Raw genomic sequence first — 21440 nt, 5'->3', positions numbered from 1 at the left:
ATCAGGACTCCATCTTGTGGGCATATACATATGATATATACACACCCACACACTCTCACACCCACTCATTCTCTCCCCGCTACCCCGCCACACACACACACACTCTCTCTCTCTCTCTCTCCTGGCTTAATCTGATATGAAGGTTATTTACTTTTACATTATTTTTTATTTTTTCTTCACAACAGCCATTCCACATTGCCTGCTTGACAATCCCAGGGATGACAAATTTTAAGAAACTCCACTCAAATAGTAAACTGAAGTAATATAGGCCCAAGAGTCCCTTCTGAATGGTCTGCAGGCAAGAAAATGGGCTGAAAACCAAGAACCTTCATAAACTGGTCCAAATCACAATCTTTTTCAGATGAATCTTACTCTCAAATTTAAGGAGTCAAAATTTTAAAAAGTTGTCTCCATTTTAAAATGTGTATGCATATTTTGCTGGCATGTATGTCTGTGCACAAGCATGCCTGGTGTTTGCAGAGGCAAGAGAACTTTTAATTCCTAAACAGAGATGGTTATATACTGCCATGTGGAAACTGAACCCAGGTCCTCTGAAGACTGCAAGTGCTCTTAACCACTGAGCCATTTTCCAGCACCCACAACCATTCTTTTTAAAAATGTGTTTATTTGTATGTGTTGGTGTGGGTGTGCCATGGCACAGTGTATCAGAGAACAAATTATATAGTTCAGTTCTTTCCACCATACAGGCCCAAGGGATAGAATTCAGGTTGTCAGGCTTAGTGGCAAGAACCTTTTCCCACAGAACCATCTCCTCAGCCCCATTTTCTTCATTCTAAAAATATAAAAACATATAGAGCTGGAGAGATGGCCCAACAGTTGAGTGTATGGCTCTTCTAGACGACCCAAGTTTGGATGCCAGCCCCCATCTGACAGTTCATAACCTGTCACTCTAGCTCCAGGGGAACTGACACCCTCTTCTGGCTTCCCCAGGCACCAGGAATGCATATGGCATACGTTCATATAAGTACACACATATAAAGAAAAGTAAATCTCAAAAGAAATATACCCAGATAAAGACAAAGAAATTATTTTATTAATGGTTTTATTTATGGATATTTGTTTAAGGGCGTCAGCATGTGCTGGTTGAGGCCAGAAGAGGGCTCTGTATCCCCTGGAATTGGAGTTACAGGTGGATGCTGGGAATCAAACTTAGGTCCTCTGCAAGAGCCATATCTTAACTGATGAATCATCTCTCCAGCACCAAAAGAAGAAATTCTTCCTAATTTGTCATGCTTAGAGAAGACAACTCTAAGAAAATGACTACTTTACATTTCTTTTTAACAAAACAAACGTGTGCCACAGCTCTAACAGATGGCTCACACGTCAGTCTTTCCGCAGGGGAACAGTTTCCTCCCTGATGCCCTCTTTGGTCACGATGCAGATCCTGAGGGCATCTCCAGTATACACATCCCTCTCGGCTGCAGAGATGAAGACATCTTTCACCAGCCTCATGGCTCTGTCCAAAGACAGGGGGACATGTTCCACATTCTGCATATTTTTGAAACCAACCTGGAGAGACAAAAAAAGCATATGGAGCATCACGTGACCTCAAGTCCCGAGGAAGGTCCCACCCTCTCACAACACACCCTTCATGTCCCAGGATTTGTACTGGATGTAGCAGGTCACATTAGGCTGTCTTTCACATTAAGGATATTCTAGTTTCAGCTTAAACACAATAGAAATCTGGCAAAGCTCCCAACTTCTTAAAAGTACAAACACACTGAGGCAGATATAGATACTGTAAAAAAAAAAAAAAAAAAAAAAAAAAGAAAGACAAGGAAGGAAGAGATAACCAAGACAGCCCCAAATGGCCTTTAAGTAAGTCTGTAGCAGGCAACTCCATCAGAGGAACCTGGACAGGAAGAGGGGGGCATCAGCTGAGAAAATGCCTCCATCACACTGGCCTGTAGGCAAATCTGTGGGACATTTTCCAGAGTAATGCTTGATGTGGAAGGACCCAGACCATTGTCCTAAGCTGTATAAGGAGGCAGGTTGAAGCAGTTACAGGGAACAAGCTAGTGAGCAGCATTCCTCCATGGCCTCTGCTTCAGTTCTTGCCTCCAGGTTCTTGACCCAATTTCCTCTATTATAGACTATAAGATGTTAAACTGAAATAAACCCTTTCCTCACCAAGTTGCTTTTCGTACTTTTTTTTGGTACTTTTATAATGGCAATAGAATCAAAACTAGAAGGCACTGAAATTGAAGAGCATCAAACATTCCTAACTGAAGTATGGGATCAGACAGGAGAAGATATCATTTCAGGAAAGCAGTAAAGGGCAAGGCACAGGAACCAAGAGCAACATGAGCAAGCAACTGAGTTTGGAGTCTGAAAGAATTCTGAGAATATCCAATAAATGTAGGTCTAATTCAAGGCAGTATAAAGACAGAGAGATGCATCAGTGGTTAAGAGCACTGACTCCTCTTCCACAAGACCCAGGTTCAAATCCCAGCACACACATGACAACTCACAACTGTTTGCAACTCCCAAGACACCCTGACACAGACATGCATGCAAGCAAAACACCAATGCACATAAAGTTAAAAAAAAGTACAGTTGGGAGGCAAAGACAGTAAGGGTGATAAAGGAGGTATTTATGTGATGTAAAGTAAAGATGGCAGGTACAAGACTAAAGATACGACTAATGACCATAGAGCAAGAGTCCATAAAGCCACAGGGCAGGGGAAGACTAAAGGGACACTGGAAGAACAAAGAAAAGTGGTTTCAGAAGACCTTAGCAGCAACTCAGCAGAATGAAAAGACTGGAGATTACCACAGCTGCCCACGCTGTCACAGGCAAAGGCTCATTACCTGGTTGTCTAGCAGAGGCTGGAGCATGGCACTTGCTGAGCCTCCAGCCTTGAAGGAGTCTCTCTGGTAGGAGCCCACTGGGTCAAAGCTATACACAGCTCCCTTTCCTTGAAGAAGAAAGAATACATACAACATGTAAAAAGAAACAGTCAAAACATGATGCAGAGTGCTATCAACTTCGCTGAACTTTTGGCAAAGGTCAGAATACATACACTGTTGTGCAGTAGACCTCAGCAGACTATACTTTATGGAATGAGGTCAGAGACAAGAGGTTCACATCTTGACGTCCAAAACTGTGGTCAACTTGCCTCGATCTAATGTCACTGTTCAGACACACTGGGTAATGATCATAGACCTGACTTGGAACTTCTAACCAAAATCTTCATGCTATTCTTAACCAATAAGCTTGTGTAGTTTTGCATAGACTCCATAGTTTAAAAATTTTTTAGAGATTAATGTAAGCAATAATAACCAAAACAAAAACTTATTGTGTGTATCTTTTGACTATTAAGTAAACATAGTCTTCAGCAATACACAGTAAAAACTACATGTATTGGATAGTTTTGTGTCCATTTGACAGAAAAGCTAGAGTCATCAGAAAAGAAGGAACCTCAATTGAAAAATGTCTCCTTAAGACTGTACTGTAATATAGACATGGTGGCATATCCCAGCACTCGGGGAGGCAGAGGCAGGTGGATCTGTGAGTTGGAGGCCTGCCTGGTCTACAAAACGAGTCCAGAACAACCAATGTGACAGAGAAACCATCTCAAAAACACTAAAAGCAAACAAACAAAACAAAACAAACAAACAAACAAAAAAAAAAAACCAAACAAACCTGGGCTGTAGGTGAGCCTGCAAAGCATTTTCTTAGTGATAGATGCAGGAGGGCACAGCCTACTGGGTGGTACCCTCTCTAAGCTGGTGGTCCTGGGTTCTATCAGAAAGCAGGCTGAGCAAGCCATGAGGAGCAAGCCAGTAAGCAGCACCCCTCCATGGCCTCTGCATCAGCTTCCAGGTTCCTGCCTTGTTTGAGTTCTGTCCTGACTTCCTTCAAAGCTGAACAGCAATATGAAAACGTTAAGTCAAATAAATCCTTTCCTTCCCAACTTGCTTTTTGGTCATGGTATTTCACTGCAGCAATAGAAACCCCACCATGCTTTAAGCCAGGCACACTGGGCATGCCTACAATTCCAGCACTCCAAGAGGCAGAAAAAGGCAGATCTCTGTGAGTTTGAGGCCAGCCTGGTCTACAAAGGGAGTCCAGGACAGCCAGGGCTACACAGAGAAACCATGTCTAGAAAAACAAACAAAACAAAACAAAATAAACAAAAAAGGACACCATATTTTAGGCTAAGGCAGGAAGATAATGACTTCATGGCCAGACTCAGGTACAGGGTGAGAACCACTTCTGCCAAACACCCAACTTAATGGAAATTTTTAATTATTTATTTAATAAAGGAATTGTTTCTGTAAAACACAAATGTTACCAGTAAGAGCTTTGTTTCGCCCAAAATGTTACACCTTGCTTTAAATTACTGGAAAAATAATCTTATTTATGTGTGTAGTCATGTGAATGTCTACATCATATGTACAGGTGTCTATGGAAGCCAAGAGATTCCTTGGGGCTGGAGTCACAGGCCGATGCATGTGCTGGGATCCAAACTCAGGTCCTCTGGAAGAAAAGAAAGTACTCTAAATGCTCAACTATCTCTCTAGCCCAAGAGTAACTTTTCTTCTGTAACAGAAACACAACTCAACACAAGAAGCCAGTGGTTCTTGCAGACTTCACTGAAATCAAATTATGTCTTTTGGAAAAGCAATTTGGCATCCATATCTGTCTAATGCAAAGATGCCCATGCCCATGACACAATAATTTCATGTGCAGAGCAGGATTTATCCTAAAACATAATTGTAAATATATATATTTCCTTTATATGTGTAAGAAAAAAAATTAAATCAAAGGTAGCCTGATAAGGAATCTTTTTTTCCAAATCATCACCTTAACACCCAGTAGCCAACTGTGAGAGAGTGAAACTGAGTTCCTACCAATGGGATGAGGGAAAGTTACCATGAACAAAAAAACAGGATGAACAATAATGCTGGAGTATTATTAGCCTGGTTTGGGTTCTGGTGCATCTTTTAGAAACAGAATTGCCTTTGTGTGTTCCTTTGTGGAACCCTGATATTATTGTTTATTTGTAACACAAGTAAGGTAGATATTTCTGCAATATTCAAAATAGCAAAATATTACAGGCATCTTAAGTTACTAGAAAGGTGACACTCATTGTCTAAAAGCAAAGAAAGCCAATCTTGGAGACAGACTACTCTACCCTTGTGTGGTCAGGGTGTTTGTTTCAGTTATTGACAGGTTAACACACTCAACCTCCTCAGAGTGCTCAGAGTAAGTTGACCTGTTGGTAAGACTGGAGTCAGTGCCAGAGAGATGGTCAGAGCACTTGCTACAAAGTTCACGGACTTGAACTTGACCCCTAGAACCTACTTGGTGGCAGGCAAGAACCAAGTCTGTAAAGCAGCCCTCTGACTTCTACATCTGCACCATGGCAAACGTTTCCCGCCCACAATCTATCAAAGGCAAAGATAAAATAGGAAGAGGGTACCAGGGGACAGGATATCCCAGACACTCTGAAAAGACCAAGTCAACTGGTTAGAGGCACAGAAGAACTTGTTCTAGTAGCAAAGAAAACATTTTTAAAAGAATCATAACAGAAAATTCCCAGAGTTAAGAAGAGACACCAGCTGCTGCACACCTTTAATCCTGGCACTTGGAAGGCAGAAGCAGGCTGATCTCTAAGTTTAAGGCCAGACTTGTCTATAGAGGGAACTCAGGACAGCAAGGGCTACACAGAAAAACCCTGTCTCAAAGCCCAATGCCACCTTAAAAAAAAAAAAAAAAAAAAAGGTGAGGCGAGAGAAGCCAATCCAGACACAGGAAGCATTTGACACCCAACAGACAAAAAGAAACTTTTCCTTGCATTCAGTCCTCCAAGCTGCTGCTCACTTCAGATGTCACAACCCCAGGATGCTTCACCTGCATTTCTGATGTCTATTCTAACCTGACATTCCCAAGTCATCCTTGGTTCCATTGCTTGTATTATAATTAAAACACTTAGCCAGCTGGTGGTGATAACACAAATTAATCCAAGTGCTCAGGAGACAGAGGCAGGCAGAGCTCTGAGTTCGAGGCCAGCCTGGTCTACATAGCAAATTCCAGGACAGCGAAGAGCCACACAGAGAAACCCTGTCTGGAAAACAAACAAAGCAAAACTACCTAGTATACAGAACAAAGAGATTATATTGAAAGTGGTAAAAGAGAAACAGTAAGCCACAGATGAAGGGAGACCCATCAGATAAACACCAGATTGTTCAACTGAAAGTTGGAAAGCCAGGAAGGCTTATTTCAAGTCCTAAAAGGTAAAATTGCCTAGAATACTACATCTAGCATCTTAGATGTCTTGACAGGAAACGCTGTCCTCTCGGTTCCCGTCCTACTACATAAAAGCCAGCAAGTTTTTGGAGATTTTAGCAGATTTAGGGTTCTAGGCTGAATGGATAGGAAAGAACAGAAGCATAAAACAGAAACAGAACTAACCAGCAACAAAAAGCTCCAACTGTAAGCCTAGAAGGCTGGATATCATGTATCCTGAGGTATACGGAACCTGTAATTTTTACATGCATGTATAAAATTATCAAAGAACTAAATGTTAAAAAGTTATAGTAGTAATAATAGTACAAGATACTGCTAAGGACCAGGAATCGGACTGGTGCACCACTCTTCATGATAAAGGAACAGCCCTAAATTAACACTCCATTATAATTAAAACAGCCAGTATTAAATACAGGCAGGAATAAAAGTGAACATAAAACTTTTCATAAAGTACCAAAAGTAACAAAACTAGTATAATTTAAAAGAAATCTAGCCCTTAAAACTTAAAGACACCAGAAATAAAAATAACAACAGAATTTAGAAAAGAAAAACAAAAAACCTTGAGGAAATTTTCAAAAAGCAGGACAAGACAAAAAAGTAAGAATGGGTAGTAAGTAAAATGCAGCTGTGGAGAAGACAGAGGAGAGAGAGAAGAGAAGAATGAAGAAGAGGAATAAGTGAGGAAAATCAACCAGGATGATCACTGTGAAATGTCAAAACCAAGCTAAGGATCTAGCAAAGATCCAAAATGGTATTCTCAATCCCTCCCCTAAAACCAGGAGAAAGACAAATACCACCAAAACAGATATAAAAGAAAGCATGAAAAACAGACTTAATGCAAGGGACAAGGCAAAGGACTTCTTTGTGATGGTCAAAAAAATTAAAAAAAAAAAAAAAAAAATCCTGGGAGGAACCAGGAGCTGGTCCACGTGGAGAGAGGGGAAGGCTGGGGGTGAAATGCCTGAGCCAAACTAGTTCGTCTCACCTACATTCTATCTCCAGAGCCCCCTGCTGTGATCCAGGCAGGAAAAGACAAGTCAGTCACAGACTGATTTCTTTTAAAGTTGCCATTTTTAAAAATTGTAGTTACTGGTTGTATAATTTTAAAAAATTTTAACCAGTTCCTTGACAATTTTATATATACATATAATGCACTGTTTTTACATCCCCTCTACTCCAAGGACTGATTGCTCTTAAGTCTTAATTCCAATCTTAAAACAACAAAAATCTGGCCAGAGATATGGTTCAGTAGTTGGGGCTGTGTACTTACTGCTGTTCAGAGGACCCAAGTTAAACAGTAGCACCTACTGGGTGCTGAAGGCACCTGTACTTACATGTATATCACAAGCCCCCACACAATGGAAAACAAAAGAAAACAAAACAAAAAAAAAAACCTTCTATAATGATTCCTTAAGATTTACTTCTCATTACGTGGATTTGCGTGGGTGAAAAGATTGCCAGAGGTGAAGATGACTTTAATGAAACTGTTTTCTGGACACTGAAAGCACTTGCACATAGGAACTCACAGCAGTTGTGATTTATGTACAAGACCTGAGCAAGCTCAAGAAAGACAAAACTCCCAGCATAGACGAGTAGCTGGCGCAGTGGCATATGCCTGTAATCCCAGCACTCAGGGAGGCAGAGGCAGGAGGTTCTCTGTGAGTTCAAGGCCAGCCTGGTCTATACATCGAGTCCAGGATAGACAAGATTACACAGAGAAATCCTGTCTCAAAAAAATAAAAATAAAAAAAGGCCACACATCTAAGAGTATGAGTCACAAACACTGTACTTGATGGTTTTTTTGTTTTTTTGTTTTTTTTAAATAGAAACAAAAAGGACACAAAGTTGGGTGTTAAGAAAATTAGGGAGTGGTGTATCTGGGAGGAATTGAGGAGATGGGTGACTATGATCTAAATACATTGTACAAAATTCTCCAAGAACTAATCAAAAACAAGAGGTGTGGGAGCAAATACACACAGACACACAAAAATCTTTGTTGTTTTGTTTTTGAGACAGGAGGTCTCTACATAGTCCCCGCTGTTCTGGAACTTGGTATGGAGATCAGGACAGCCTCAAACTCAAGAGACCATCTGCCTCTGAGTGCGAGGACTCCATGTGCCACTAGACCCAGCCTAAATCTTTAAAATATATCCTATCTTTGAGAACAATGTGGGAAGTATAGGTATTAACCAACCCACGTCACCCTTGTTTCAGAGACATGGTCTTCAATAGTCCATGAAGATTGTAATTCTGCTTTAGCCGCCAAGTACTGTGGTTACAGACATGTATTACCACGTCTAACTCCAAAGACTACTTTTTAAAAAACAAACAAAAAACAGATTTATTTTATTTTACCTAAGTCTTTTGCCTGAATGTATGAATATGTTATATAGCATTTTCCTCCCTGATTAAAACACTTCATCCTGTAGGGAAGCTAAGACAGAAGTTAAACGACTCAGAATAGTTCAGGAAGTCCCTGAAACTCATCAGATTTACAAGACCCTTCTCTTCCAGAAGTAAACAATATATATTGCTAAGAGTCACTTTCACGAAAGCCAAGCCACAAAAAGCAGAGATTAACTGAGCTGCCTGGGAAATGTGTTGCTCAACTAAACCACATAGCTAGAAGGGACACTCTCTAATCTGAAGTACACAGACTTGAGGTTTCCAGCTTTTGTGCTGCAGCTGCCTTTGAGTCATTTCTGCTCCTATAAGTAACCTCTTACCCATAGTCTTGTACATAACCCCAATAAAATTCACTGGTTCCCCAAGGTGGACTATGGGGGTATCTGTACTTTGGTCTGTTCGGAGCTACCTACGAGGGAGTAGATGTCTATGTGTGTTTACCTGCCCAGGAACAGTCTGTTATACACAGTATGTAACTGATATCCACAGAGGTCAGACAAGGGCATCAGATCCTCTGGAACTAGAGTTACAAATTGTTGTGAGGCACCGTGGTGGTGCTGGAAACCAAATATATATCCCGTGCAAGGGCAGTAATTGCTCTTAACCATGAATTCTTTTAGCCACAGAAATTCCTTTTCAAGAACTGTTTGAGTAGGCTGGAGTGACAGCTTGGTAGTTAAAAGTATTGGCTAATCTTCCAGTGGACCTGGGTTTAATTCCCAGCACCCATGTGGCAACTCACTGCCTATAACTCCACCCTCACAGACATACATGCAGGCAAAACACCAACGCCCATAAAATAAAAAATAAAATAAAATAAACTATTTGAATTAACTACATTACGCAACCATACAACTTCTGTAGGTCAGGTCTGTAAGATAAAAGATCCTATCAACACATACCAGATCCTTACAAAATAGAAGTAACTGACAGGTCACTAGGTACCATATCCAGTACTTGTGTACCTAAAAACATTATTTATCCCTTTCAGTTTCAGTTTCATTTACTTTCATACTCATAGAGGAAAGCTGCTAGGCTAGGTGGCTCAACTCCAGGCAAAAGCATACACATTTATGAAATAACATTTTTGCAGTTGCCAGAAGGCAAGATGCTACCTTCTTCGTCAAGTCCTCCGATGATGTTGTAAACATAGTAAGGGAAGAAGCGCCTGGAGTACAGGATGGTCGACAGCATTGCAGCAATTGCCCCCGTTGTCATGGCCTTGTTATTGGAATGCTTGTACATCTTCATGGTTGGCGGGTCGGGGAAGACAACAGGAAGGAGAGTCAGAACTCATCAAACTTCAGTGACACGGTACACACTACAGGTATTCCTTAGTGAGGCACAAAAGCTTACTTCTTTCACGACCAAATAACACAACATTACTAACATAAAATGACAGCTATTACATATATTTGAGGTAATGGTAGCAAAATTTTCAGATTAGAAACATTTCCTGGAAAAAAAAGCAAGACTTGGGATATGAATAAATCTAACAAGGAAGAATCAAGAGGGCATTCCTCAAGGTTCTATAAACAGTTAACAATCACTGATAAGAAATGTTCCATCACGCAGCTGCCTATATGTGGATGGGAGGGGTTTCAATGGAAGCAGCATTCTTTAATGGTCATCTGTGCTGTGGTGGCTTTTTGGTGATGCAGCTACCTTTCAGTTGCTCATACTCCCCTAAGTAACCCTGCAACCACTCTTCTACATAACCCAATAAACTCACTGGTTAGAAAAGGAAGACTTTGGTAGAATTGTTATTCTGGTCCATAGTTGATTCCATATTTTAAGTGAATAGTTGTCCTGGCATTTGTGGAGGTGGAGGCAGAGTTTGAGGCCAGCCTGGTCTACACATCAACTCCAGACATAGGCATCGTCATAGGGCAGGTCTTGCTTCTCAAAGTGTCTACCAAGTAAAACAGTATAAAAAACATGGAGAGATGGCTCAACGGAATTAAGAGCCCTCACTACTTCTGCAAACTTAGGTTTGATTCCCAGCACCTACATGGCAGCTTACAAGCAGTTACCGTTTCAAGGGATCGGGCACCATTTTCTTCCCTGAGTATCAGGCATGCCCATGGTGTACAAACATATGTAGACCCCCATACCAATAAAATAAATATATGAAATTAAATAATTAGGTTTAAAAAAAAATCTTACGATGCCAATGAAGGAATTGCATTAAAGCCTATGAATCTTAGAATTTCCACAAAAATCATAAACATAAAATGGATTTAAGTTCACCATTTCTGTTGTCGTTGTTTGCTTTTCGAGGCAGGGTGTCTCTGTGTAACAGCTCTCCTGGGTGTCCTAGAACTTGGTTTGTAGACCAGGCTAGCCTCAAGCCCGGAGATCCTCCTGCCTGTCTCTCAGCTGGGATTAAAGGTGTACACCACCAAACCCAGCAGAGTTGACCATTTTTTGTTAGTCACATAGCAAGCTTTTCTAAAGCAAAGTCTATCTTCTGTAAGACAAGATCAACATACTGATCTACATGACAAGAAGCAGACCAACACAAAAAAATTTCTAAGTTACAGTAAAATATGAATTAGAAGGCATGATGTATCTGCTAATAAATGTAAATTTCCGAAGCTTTCGATACTAGATGTTCTGAAATACAGAGTGAAATTCTACACAGCCCCACAGCAAGTGGAAGTTAAGTCAATGTTTCGTGACCTAAGTAGGCAACAGAGAACGCAGTCGCCCCGCTGACCTGTCCCTATGGCATAAGGCCTGCCAGGTGATGGGCTGCCGCCTTTTGTTAGTGGAACTGCCTCTTCCTGTGCCGTCTACTAGCGTGGAAGGGTGTGAAGAAGGAAAAGGTCAGCAGACCGCGCCAAGCATGCTCCAGTCTACAGGCTGCCTGGGCGATCTTCTGCCACAGCCAGCTTGATACACTTCAGAAGAGGCTTCAGAAGAGACCTCAAGCTACCCAAAGAAGGTAGACCACCTGACAAGGCACAGAGGCTTTTAAGCAAACTGAGCGCGCTGCAGTTTCCTAGTACTTGTCTGACAAGATACACTAACCCACCTGCTAACTTGCTCTCTCTCTCTAAATGCAGCTGTCTTGGAACTGTTGAAGCAGGGCAGACATGTTCAATACACCTACCTTTAATCTTGCTTCAATAATCTTTGTCAGAGTGAGACAATCTCCATGAAAACCACTGCAGCCAATTACTGTTTTGTCTGTTCTGTAAAAGCCAATTTCATTGAAAATGAGTTAATAAAGCAAGGCTCACAAACTGACAACTAGCCAGTGTTTTTGAGGCATGGAAGTCTAAATGCCAACCATCTCCTTATAGTACACTAATTTTAGGTGGGCCAAAGATATAATATGACTAGGCTCAAGAAAATAAGGATGACTATTTTACAGTCTAGGGCTGGGGAAGGTAAGCATGATGTAACCCAAGGGTCATATAGAAGTTTCATAAATCTGACTGAAGTTAGAAACATATGAACATATGACTAATAAAGTCTAATTCTAATTTCCTTATGAAAGAACAGTTAATGAGATAGAAAAGTTGGATAGCCAGGAACTAGGAAAACAAGACAAACTCCATTGCTTCTTATGGCAGATGTGGGCCATGCATAGGACCTCAACATGGCAAAGCTGCCTTTTTTCTACTCCACATCACCTTAAACCTCTATGCAAAGAACTCAAGCCATGTTGGTTTCCATTTCAATTCTAATTTTGTGATTAGCCATACATCTTCCCAACTGCCACCAAAAAGGCAAGCGAAATGTCTTTAGAAATATATTCATATGGGCTGGAGATAGCTCAATGGTTAAGAGCACTGACTGTTTTTCCGGAGGACCTGGGTGGGTTCAATTTGCAGAATCCACATGGTGAACAGACAGATGTACAGATAAAACAAACAGGCACATAAAAGTATTTTTAAAAGGAAAGAAAGAAAGGTTTACTTACAGCTTGTAACATTTGGGGCTATCTCGGGTATGAATTGAAAATCCTTCACTCAACCGAGTGTCTGAAGCAACAATGGAAAAATCTTCTCCAGCAATTGCCAATACAGTACTGATGAATAAAAACATAGAAAAACATTAATTCTTCAGGGTGGCTATTCCGTCTCTTCAAATAAGATCATGCTCCAAGAACCTATCTGGTAACTCTACTAGATATAAAAGCGGAATTTAAATCAAAGACAAAAGATCGGAGAAAAGGCTTCCTAGCAACATGTCATCTTGAAAGATCACTAACCTAGATTCTAATGGCGCCCTCCCCATTAAGCAGTTATAAGCCCATGGGCAAATTGACTTCTGAAAGCCTCGATTTCCTCAAACATACAATAATGAATGTAAAATGGGACACAAATACCATCCCAATATCTCCCTGAGATGAAGTACTAGGAAAGACACTGAATCATACCTTCATCATTAAAAAACAAAAATATTCACGTACAGAAAACACTGTATTACAAAGCAACACACCTGTGCTCTTGAAGACCAGGTATAGATAGTACTCCACAAGCAAGCTGAGTTCAGAGAAGGACTATCTCTATTTCTTTATACGAGAGCTGCTAGAGCATGTCTAAAAGAATGATCAGTGTTAGAGAGCAGTCTCCTCTGAATTGAAACATCCTACGGTGAGGGAAGGAGGCTCATGAGATTCATAAGGTGAATGCTTGGGGAAACAAAGTTCTATCTACTGGAAACTTGTGAGATTATTGGGGACACCGCACACACCTCTGAACATCCTGAATTCCAGCATTTGAGAGGGAAAGGCTCTGTGCCTTCTACATCAGCTAGGGTTACACAGGGAGACCCTGTCTTAACTGTTGGAGGAGAAGACCCTGACCAGCCAAACTGTAAGAGATTTTTCTGACTTGTGAGCTACCTACAAGTTGCCCAGAAATCCAGAGCCACAGCTTTTATGAGTCGTCAACTGCCCTGGGGTGGACTTTTCGAGGATACAGTTGATTCTGGGTCATTCTTGCTCCTTTATCTCCTTACCCACGCTCCTATCATAGCAACCCCAGTAAAAACTCATTGGTTCTCTAAGTTAAACTTAGGTCAGTCACGAAGAGGGTTTGTGTGTGTAATGTCTTCCCAGGAAAAGTAGTCTTACCATAGTCAAAAGCAAACTTTTCTTTTACTTGTTTATAGTTTCTGATAAGAGCCCTAGAGCAAAACCACAAAAGTAGAACCTAGATGCTAATGTTACATTCCCAAGTGAGCAAGTTACTTAACTTCTAAAGGCTTCAATTTCTTTAAAGTATGTAACCGAGATTATAAAACAGTAACTGAATTAAATGAGTAAACTAAATGAATGGTGGACAACTATAAAGTCCACCTGACTGACACCGCCTACTCTTCCACTCATTCTAGTGAATGAACAATATTCAGTGTGGTATACAGTAAGGCCCATGTGATGACTGAACACCTAGGCACTGGAATGACTTGACAGGTCTACTCATGCCACTTAGTTGTGTGACTCTGGATAAATTCATGTTCACATTGACAGTGATAACAGTACCTGGTTGTGTTACAGAGAATGAGAATTAAACAACATAATTCACCTAAAATATCTAGCATAGTTCCTTCTACGAGATAAACATCCAGAAAACATTACCTACTATTTTTACTGAGAAAGGCTTTGTACTAAAGCTCCAAAGCCGAAGAGAATAGCATTCCATATACCATGAACAGCAACAGAAGGAAAAAATAAATTACAACAGTCCACTCAAGCACCTTAATTAAGGTGGTCCTTACATTAACTATGTAACTAGAGACATTCATACTCCTTAAGTGTGAAGGACTGTTGTAGAGGGTCTCAAGTGCCAAGGTAGACTGTAGAATTTACAAGGAGCCCTGAAGGTTATGCAAACAAGAATGAGAAAAGTTCCATTTGCAAACTGAGGTTTTAAGACAATTCTCACAGTAATACAGTCTGTAAAATGGGACATAAATACTGTTCTAATAAGAATGATACAACAGAAAAGAGACAGAAGAAGAGGGGGAAGAAAGACAAATTCAAATATGACACCAATGTATGCAACCAAGTTTTTATAACTACCTAAGTGTGTTTACTGAGGAAAACAGCTACATCTCCGATTTTAAACAGAGATAAGCAGTGGTGACATAATCACAGGACGCATTTTTAAGGCGCAAAGATAACTGAAAGGAATACTTACCCTGCTTGTTTGGTTTACTAACATGAGTTATGGTTAAGAACAGAAAAACAGAAACATTTTCCTAAAGAAGACAAAAGAGGATACTTTTGAGGATAAAGTTACAGAAACAGACTTGGAATTATGTTCCCAGGGATGAAGCATGTAAACTCTTAAGTGACAAAACCTAGAAGCTACAAAGAGAAATTAATATAACTTTGTAGAATCAGAGGTTGCTTGAAAGACTAGTTGCAATCAATGCTAAAAGCAACAAAAAAGGGAGAAAGGATGACTTAATAGAGAGCTGTAAATAACTACGAAAACTATGAAGAAAGTAATGTATTAAGAGGAACTACAAGAGGTTAAAAGGTGAATTATGAGCACTGCATTTGGAACACCCTGAAGTTATGAACACGCCTTACGTGGTAATGTAAGTTCTTAGTGTTCACACGGAGTTAGGAAGCACAATGGAAAAGAAGCAAACCAAAACCGTGACAAGACTGAGAACGCTATGAATTTAAAACCTGTTCTAATTAACACAAGCCAAGAGCCAAGGACTAAGACAACGAAATATTCACTTAACTGCTTGCATCTTACAAAAATGTAACCTCCTTTAGTCTCCCTGAACCTATGAAGTAACTGCTAAGGAAACTGAAAGGAACCCACAGAGCACACACGTTACATTTGCTCTTCAAATGTCACAACCAAGGCTAAAAATCAACCTTTCACTCTCTACATGATCAACGTTCAACAACAAAAAGATATATTTAACGTTTTTGCCTCCCCCCTACCCCCCCCCCCCCACACACACACACAAGGTTTCTCCATATAGCCCAGGCTGCCCTGGCCCTAGAGGAGACCGGCCTCGAACTCAGAGATCTACCTGCCGTTGCTTCTTGAGTCCTGGCATTAAAGGCGTGTGCCACCACCGCCTTTTTGGCTTTTCTGATAATTGGCCGTTTCAATGTATAAAAGATTTGATAATGCCCCTGTACTGTCAAAAGCCCTAAATTCGAAGGAAAAACATCCTTCAAATAAAGATAATTAAAATGCGTAAGTAATATGAGAGGAAGAATACACACACAGTGGTCTACAAAATTAAGCCCTTTTTTAAATAACAAATGATGATACGCCTCAGCAATAGACACAGCAAGGCGTCTAACATCCAGGACAAACCAATCTTAAATTCGTGTTCGAGCACCAACACAGGCCCTCGTCCATTGGCTTCAGAAACGTGTTCAAGACCCAAGACACGAAAGCCCATAGCGCAGAAAGCAAAGACTGGAGGCCGCCCTGCTGGAGCAAGCGGCACCCAGGGCGTTCTCGCAAAGCTCTGGCTGCCGGGCTGAGCACCCCAACAGGCGGCGAGCCCTCCCACAGCCGCCCTCCGCGACCTTAGGCTCAACCAAGGCGGGCGCGGCAGACCCCGGCTTTTACCCTCCATTGAAGGCGTAAGGCGAGAACCGCAGCTGCACGGGGCCGGCGGAGCCGTGGGGCCCCATCGCCAGCTCTCGGTCCGGGTCCCGGTAAGTGGCAGTGGAGAGCATCACGCCTAACTCCTGCTGTCTCACGGCAAAATGGCCGCCGGGGCCGGTCCACTTCCGCCCCTCGCCCCGCCCCCTCGCCGGGCTCCTCTAGCCCGCCCTTGTCGGTGCTCCTGGAGGTCTACGCCTGCGTCCCGCCAGCGCCTAAGCCGGATCCACCAATTCCAGGAGGCCTGTCCCATAACCCCGAGAAAACGTTTGGATTCACTCGTGTTGGACGAAAAGTTAAAAGTCTGGCCTCAAAATAATAATAATAATAATAAACCCAATTGCAGAGCAACGATACCTCGGATGCCACGCTGGTGGAGCGGCCCAGCGTTGGAGAAGGGTTAAAAGTTCCTGATGGTCAGGATGCAGGGTCAGCTGCGTGCTCTAAGCAGCCGCGAGACCCAGGAAGCAGAACTAGGTTTCCCTAAGCAGAATTTGGTGGCTCACGTTGTTAACCTGAGAGGCTCCGGCATCCCTGAGGAAGATCCCAGTGGGCGTATTCGTGTGCAGGTGTTTTAAGAAGGTTTAAGGGAAGAGGAAAGAGCCGCCACCTCATCGCCCGGCTTTCTGGGCTAAGTAAGAAAGGAGCGAACTAGCATTTCTCAGTTTACGTTCCCGGCCTGCGGATGCAGCGCGACACGGCGCCGTGGGAGCCTGTAAACCCAGCCCTCGGGAGGCAGAGGCCGGCAGCTCTGAGCGTGAGTGAGCCCCGGGACCGCCGAGGCCACGCAGAGAAACCAAAACAGAACGTGGACGCGTGCTCGGCGACGGAACTGCGGTTGGGGTTCGGTGCCCACGGCCACCACCCCAACCACCACCGCCCCACCTCCACAGCCTTCGCCAAAAACCGGCTGGAAAGGGCTGTCCGGGGCGGCCCGCCCGGAACTGCCACGGAGCCCCGCCCCCTCGTTCCCTCCGCCAGCGCCGGGTCCGGGCTCCGGCCCAGAGCGCAACCGGCGGAAGTGACGGCATCAAGTGTGCGTCAGGCGCTCGGCGGGGTCGAGTCCGGTACCGCTGGCGGTTATCTGCTGGCGGTTCGGCGGAGTTTCCGCGGCCGTGTCGTTCTCCCGTCACTGCCCAGGTAACGATCCTTTTCCGCTCTCTCTGTGCTTTGAGCCCCTTAACGAAGGCGGCCTGGGCGGCGAGTCCCCGAAGGAGACACGCACCGGGCGCGCGGCCGGGCCGGGACGGTCCCCCGCGCGTGCGGCGGCGGCTGCGCGGGTACCAGTCGCTGGGCTACCGCTTCGGCGGGATCCTGAGACCCATCGTCGAGTGTGCGAGTCTGTGCACCGCGCCCCGCACGTCCCAGCTGCTTCCCCGGTAAAGACGATTTTACCCAGGCCCGTGGCTGCCTGTTCTGTCCCCGAAAGGATGGTTGTCTTAGGAAGCGGTTCCTGAGACTGGGCATCTGGCCAGAAGCCCGAAATTCAAGCACAATAGAGATTAACACACCCAATTTTATTTACAGGCTCTCCGTCCCTAGGCTCAGGTTAGCGTGGTCTTACAAAACTGTGGGATGGCTCTTCTGGAAAAAGATGCCGCACTGGCTTAGGCAGACTCTTGAAGACTGTGCAGAATTGATTTCCCCAATATTTAGTTTGATGGCCCAGTTTCCAAAGATGAAGACTCTGGAAACAGTCTAAAAATAAATTAGTGCACCAGTGATTATTGCGATTTTACGACACAGGTGAGGAAAGATGGTTTATATCGTCTGCAGGTGTAAGATCTCTGCATAACATACTATGAGTTCCCCAGTCTTATATAATCAGTCGGTTCGGTAAACTTCATTTGTAGAAAATAATCTGGATAAATCCCTGGTTATACTTTGGACATTAAATCCAACTATCATCTTTTTGTCTCAACCAAAGCAGTGATCTATGAAATTCAATTTTCAGTCTTCATTTTCTCAGATTTATCTGCTCTTAACAAAGGAGATACTCAAATTACACTCTAACGTCATTTAACCATTACCATTGCCTGTATAATAACATCTTACACTCGGAATTATGTAAACCCACCTATAGCTGCTATGTGGTCTCTTGTACAGACTGTTCATACTAAGACTGTCACTCACGTACTGCATGCTCTTTCTAGTCTCTTTCGGGTTTTTGTTTGTTTGTTTGTTTGTTTTTGGTATGTAGTGCTGATTTTTACATTGTTCCTCTTGCTAGGCCTGTGTTAGATTGCTCCAGCTTTGTGAAAGGCCTGGTCTCTCATAAGAGTACCTGAATTAGTTTAGTTTTTTTCTTAATTTTTAAAAAGATTTATGTATGTGAATATTTTGCCTATATATCTGTATGTGCGCCACATACATGCCTGGGGCCCATGGAAAACAAAAGAGCATTGGAGTCCCTGGGACTGGATTTTCAGCTAGTTGTGAATAGCCATGTGAGTGCGAGGAATCAAACCTAGATCCTCTGAAGAGCAACAGTGTTCTTAATCTTAACTGCTGCCCATCTCTCCAGCCCCTTGACTTTAGCCCCTTGTATTCTTTTTTCCATTATATTCATTCATGATCACATGCTGCATGCCAGGTCCAGTCCTAGGTGCAAAGATTTCAAAGACGTGTATGTTGGCTACAGCTTTCATGCTTCTTGCCTTACTTAGTAAATACCTGCAATTTTAGTGCTTGCAAAGTTTTTATAGTATTGAATTGGATTGATAAGGATTGTATCCTTTTCTCTCAAGAACTTCTGTTACAGAGTAATAAATTTTCTGATGATACCAGAAAAGGTGTAATTATCTGTATCTAGTATAATTTCAGAAACAGATATCTCTCAGTTTTTCAGTATCGAGTTTATAGGAATATCATTTGGGTCCTTTGTCCACTAAAAGTGACTAGGAAATTCTTTCATTGATTCAGCTAATATCAGAGTGCCTGTATGTGTGTATGCTTAACTTGAGTGTTGATCTTTGGATATGCAAGTTGTAGCTTTGAAACCTGCATGTTCTGTGATATTTTCTGACAGTGAATCTTTAGAATAAGATTTGACTGTAGGGCTGGGAGTTGAGTGGTTAAGAGCACTGGCTGCTCTGGCAGAGAGCCTGGGTTGGGTGCCCAGCCCCTCCCTACATGGTGGCTCACAGCCATCAGAATGAAACTCCTGTTATAGGGAATCCAGTGCCGCTTTTCTCACCTGCAGGTTCCACACGTTGATGCACATAGATGCATGCATGCAAAACACACGTATATATAAAATGAAAGTCTTTTTAAAAAAATATCTAGCTAATAACAGTCTTGTGTGTATTACCTGTATAGTTAGACTCATCTTCTTGCTCTTTTGAGACAAGGTTTCTCTGTAGCCCTGGTTGTACTGGAACTTGCTCTGAGGACCAGCTGGCCTTGAACTGCCTCTGCCTCCCGAGTGCTGGGATTAAAGGCACGTGCTGCTACAACCTGGCCCTGGTGTCTCTTCTTTACTCTGGAAATTTTAACTAGCTCAGTCTGTCCACCTATTGTTGATATATTTGGTTCTTATGTCATCTCTGAGCAAGTTATTGGTATGCATGAACCAAACAGATTTTTTTTTCTTTCTTTCAAGACAGGGTTTGTCTATGTAGCCTTGGCTGTCCTGGATTCGTTTTGTAGACCAGGCTGGCCTTGAACTCACAGAGATTGGTCTGCCTCTGCCTCCCTGGGGGTTGGGATTAAAGGCATGTGCTACCATGCCCGGCTGGTTGAGCTGAACTGATTTTTAAAATGTATCTTAAAAAAATTGAGGATGGACATTTGCATAGCATTTATGAGGCTCTAGGTTCTATCACTGCCACAATTACAGAGGGGGGAAAAAAGCTTCTTTCGTAGTCTCTTAGTTGATATTCATATTTCATGTCCATGACTACTAAAGAGATGATTTAAGCCTGATTCCAGGCGTCATTTGCATTAATGTCTTCTAAGGAGTTAAGAGTATTGTATTTATAAAATTAATGTTTCATTTATTGTTTAATCTGTCTTTATTAACATTGGAACACAAAAAACGATTACCTAAAGCATAGTGTGTCCAGTTCAATATTTTTGGAGCTTTATGCACATGACATTGTGAAGGGTATAAAACTGAGTAGCATATTTAAAAACCAGAATCGACCCAGCAATACTGTATGAACAGTGCCTAATAAGTGTTCTCTTCTGATAGTAGAGTTTGCTTAGAAATAGTTTTCCTTGGTGTCATTGTCCCCTACCCTACCACCACTACCAGAAAAAGTCCATGGGGGTGGGTGCAAAGGGCTGGTCCTTGATGCTGGCTCTTAAAAAAGAGATGGTGCAGAGGTTACAAACACTGTCTGTTCTTCTAGAGAACCCAAGTTGGAGCCATCCATACAGTCCTACAATTTAATCTTAATCTAAACATTTCTCATCTTTAATTTCACAAAGAACATACAGGTTTCAGGCTATAAGCTGTATATCCAAAGAATCATATTTATTTTTAATACATATATGACCCCATGGTGACTCACAACTGTCTGTTGACTCCAGTTCCAGGGCATCTGACCCTCTCTTCTGGCCTATGCTGGCACCGAGCATGCACGTGCTGCACAGGCAAAATACCCACAGATAAAATGTAAAATAAATTACATTTATGTCAGGAGTAACCTTATGAGAGTCTATTCTCTCCTTTCACCATGTGAGGGAATTCAGACTCTTAGGATTGACAGCATAAACCTTTACCTACTGAGCCATTTCTTGCCGGCCCTTTTTCTAAAAGTTTTTATTACTGATCTTGACACTTTAATTTTTAGTACGGTTAGAATGTTTAGAATATTTAAGCACACAGCAACATAGTTTTTATTTTGTTGTCATTTTTACAAGAGTCACAGGAAAAATGGACGAGGCTTTTGGGATTAAAGGAAGTATGTGTTTGTGGATGTACGCTGCACGCACGCTCCAAAATAGCTTGTATGTGTATATTTCGTGTGAACATGAAACCTGTGTCTTATTAAACTTAAAACTTTTTTTCCCAAACAGCATCACTATTTTATAGTGTGTGAAGATAACCCAGAAAATTAAAGAAGTTTCTAAGGAAATATGCAGAGGCTACTCTAGAGAAACTGAGTACTGAAGAAAGTGAAACCTGTGTCTTATTAAACTTAAAACTT

The 21440-nt window shown here is 42.2% G+C and overlaps 2 protein-coding genes across 3 annotated transcripts; one reads left to right on the top strand and one right to left on the bottom strand.

Annotated features, from left to right (window-relative positions):
* Positions 1-1032: 1032 nt before the first annotated feature.
* On the bottom strand, positions 1033-16412 carry Psmb1 (proteasome 20S subunit beta 1). Its single transcript, XM_021657417.2, has 6 exons — positions 16252-16412; positions 12615-12722; positions 11799-11880; positions 9799-9928; positions 2833-2939; positions 1033-1530 (listed from the first exon to the last, which is right to left on the bottom strand). Exons 1-6 carry the CDS (start codon positions 16359-16361, stop codon positions 1345-1347), a joined length of 723 nt encoding a protein of 240 aa, XP_021513092.1. The 5' UTR covers positions 16362-16412; the 3' UTR covers positions 1033-1344.
* A 108-nt stretch (positions 16413-16520) lies between these two features.
* LOC132649528 (uncharacterized) lies at positions 16521-21412 on the top strand. 2 transcript variants are annotated; one of them, XM_060373436.1, is made up of 3 exons: positions 16521-17427; positions 17815-18033; positions 21310-21412. In XM_060373436.1, the coding sequence occupies exons 1-2, from the start codon at positions 16973-16975 to the stop codon at positions 17987-17989; spliced, it is 630 nt and encodes a 209-aa protein (XP_060229419.1). In that variant the 5' UTR covers positions 16521-16972; the 3' UTR covers positions 17990-18033; positions 21310-21412. The 2 variants fall into 2 exon arrangements, with proteins under 2 accessions (XP_060229419.1, XP_060229420.1); XM_060373437.1 differs by lacking the exon at positions 17815-18033 and having other exon boundaries at positions 16537-17427.
* Positions 21413-21440: the final 28 nt, after the last annotated feature.

Source organism: Meriones unguiculatus, chromosome 20 (assembly GCF_030254825.1).
Source record: "Meriones unguiculatus strain TT.TT164.6M chromosome 20, Bangor_MerUng_6.1, whole genome shotgun sequence".
In the NCBI taxonomy this organism is placed as follows: Eukaryota; Metazoa; Chordata; class Mammalia; order Rodentia; family Muridae; genus Meriones; species Meriones unguiculatus.
The sequence above is the reverse complement of the archived record's forward strand: the minus strand, read 5'-3'. Positions and strand labels throughout refer to the sequence as shown.

Excerpts from the sequence above, each read along its gene's own strand:
- Psmb1 (XM_021657417.2), bottom strand. The coding sequence starts at position 16,361 with ATGCTCTCCACTGCCACTTACCGGGACCCGGACCGAGAGCTGGCGATG. Across the intron at positions 12,723-16,251 it reads CCTTACGCCTTCAATGGAGG|TACTGTATTGGCAATTGCTG; the intron begins GTAAAAGCCGGG and ends TTTATTCATCAG. Across the intron at positions 9,929-11,798 it reads TTATTGAAGCAAGATTAAAG|ATGTACAAGCATTCCAATAA; the intron begins GTAGGTGTATTG and ends CCAACCATGAAG.
- LOC132649528 (XM_060373436.1), top strand. The coding sequence starts at position 16,973 with ATGCAGCGCGACACGGCGCCGTGGGAGCCTGTAAACCCAGCCCTCGGG. Across the intron at positions 17,428-17,814 it reads GTTCTCCCGTCACTGCCCAG|GCTCTCCGTCCCTAGGCTCA; the intron begins GTAACGATCCTT and ends TTTTATTTACAG.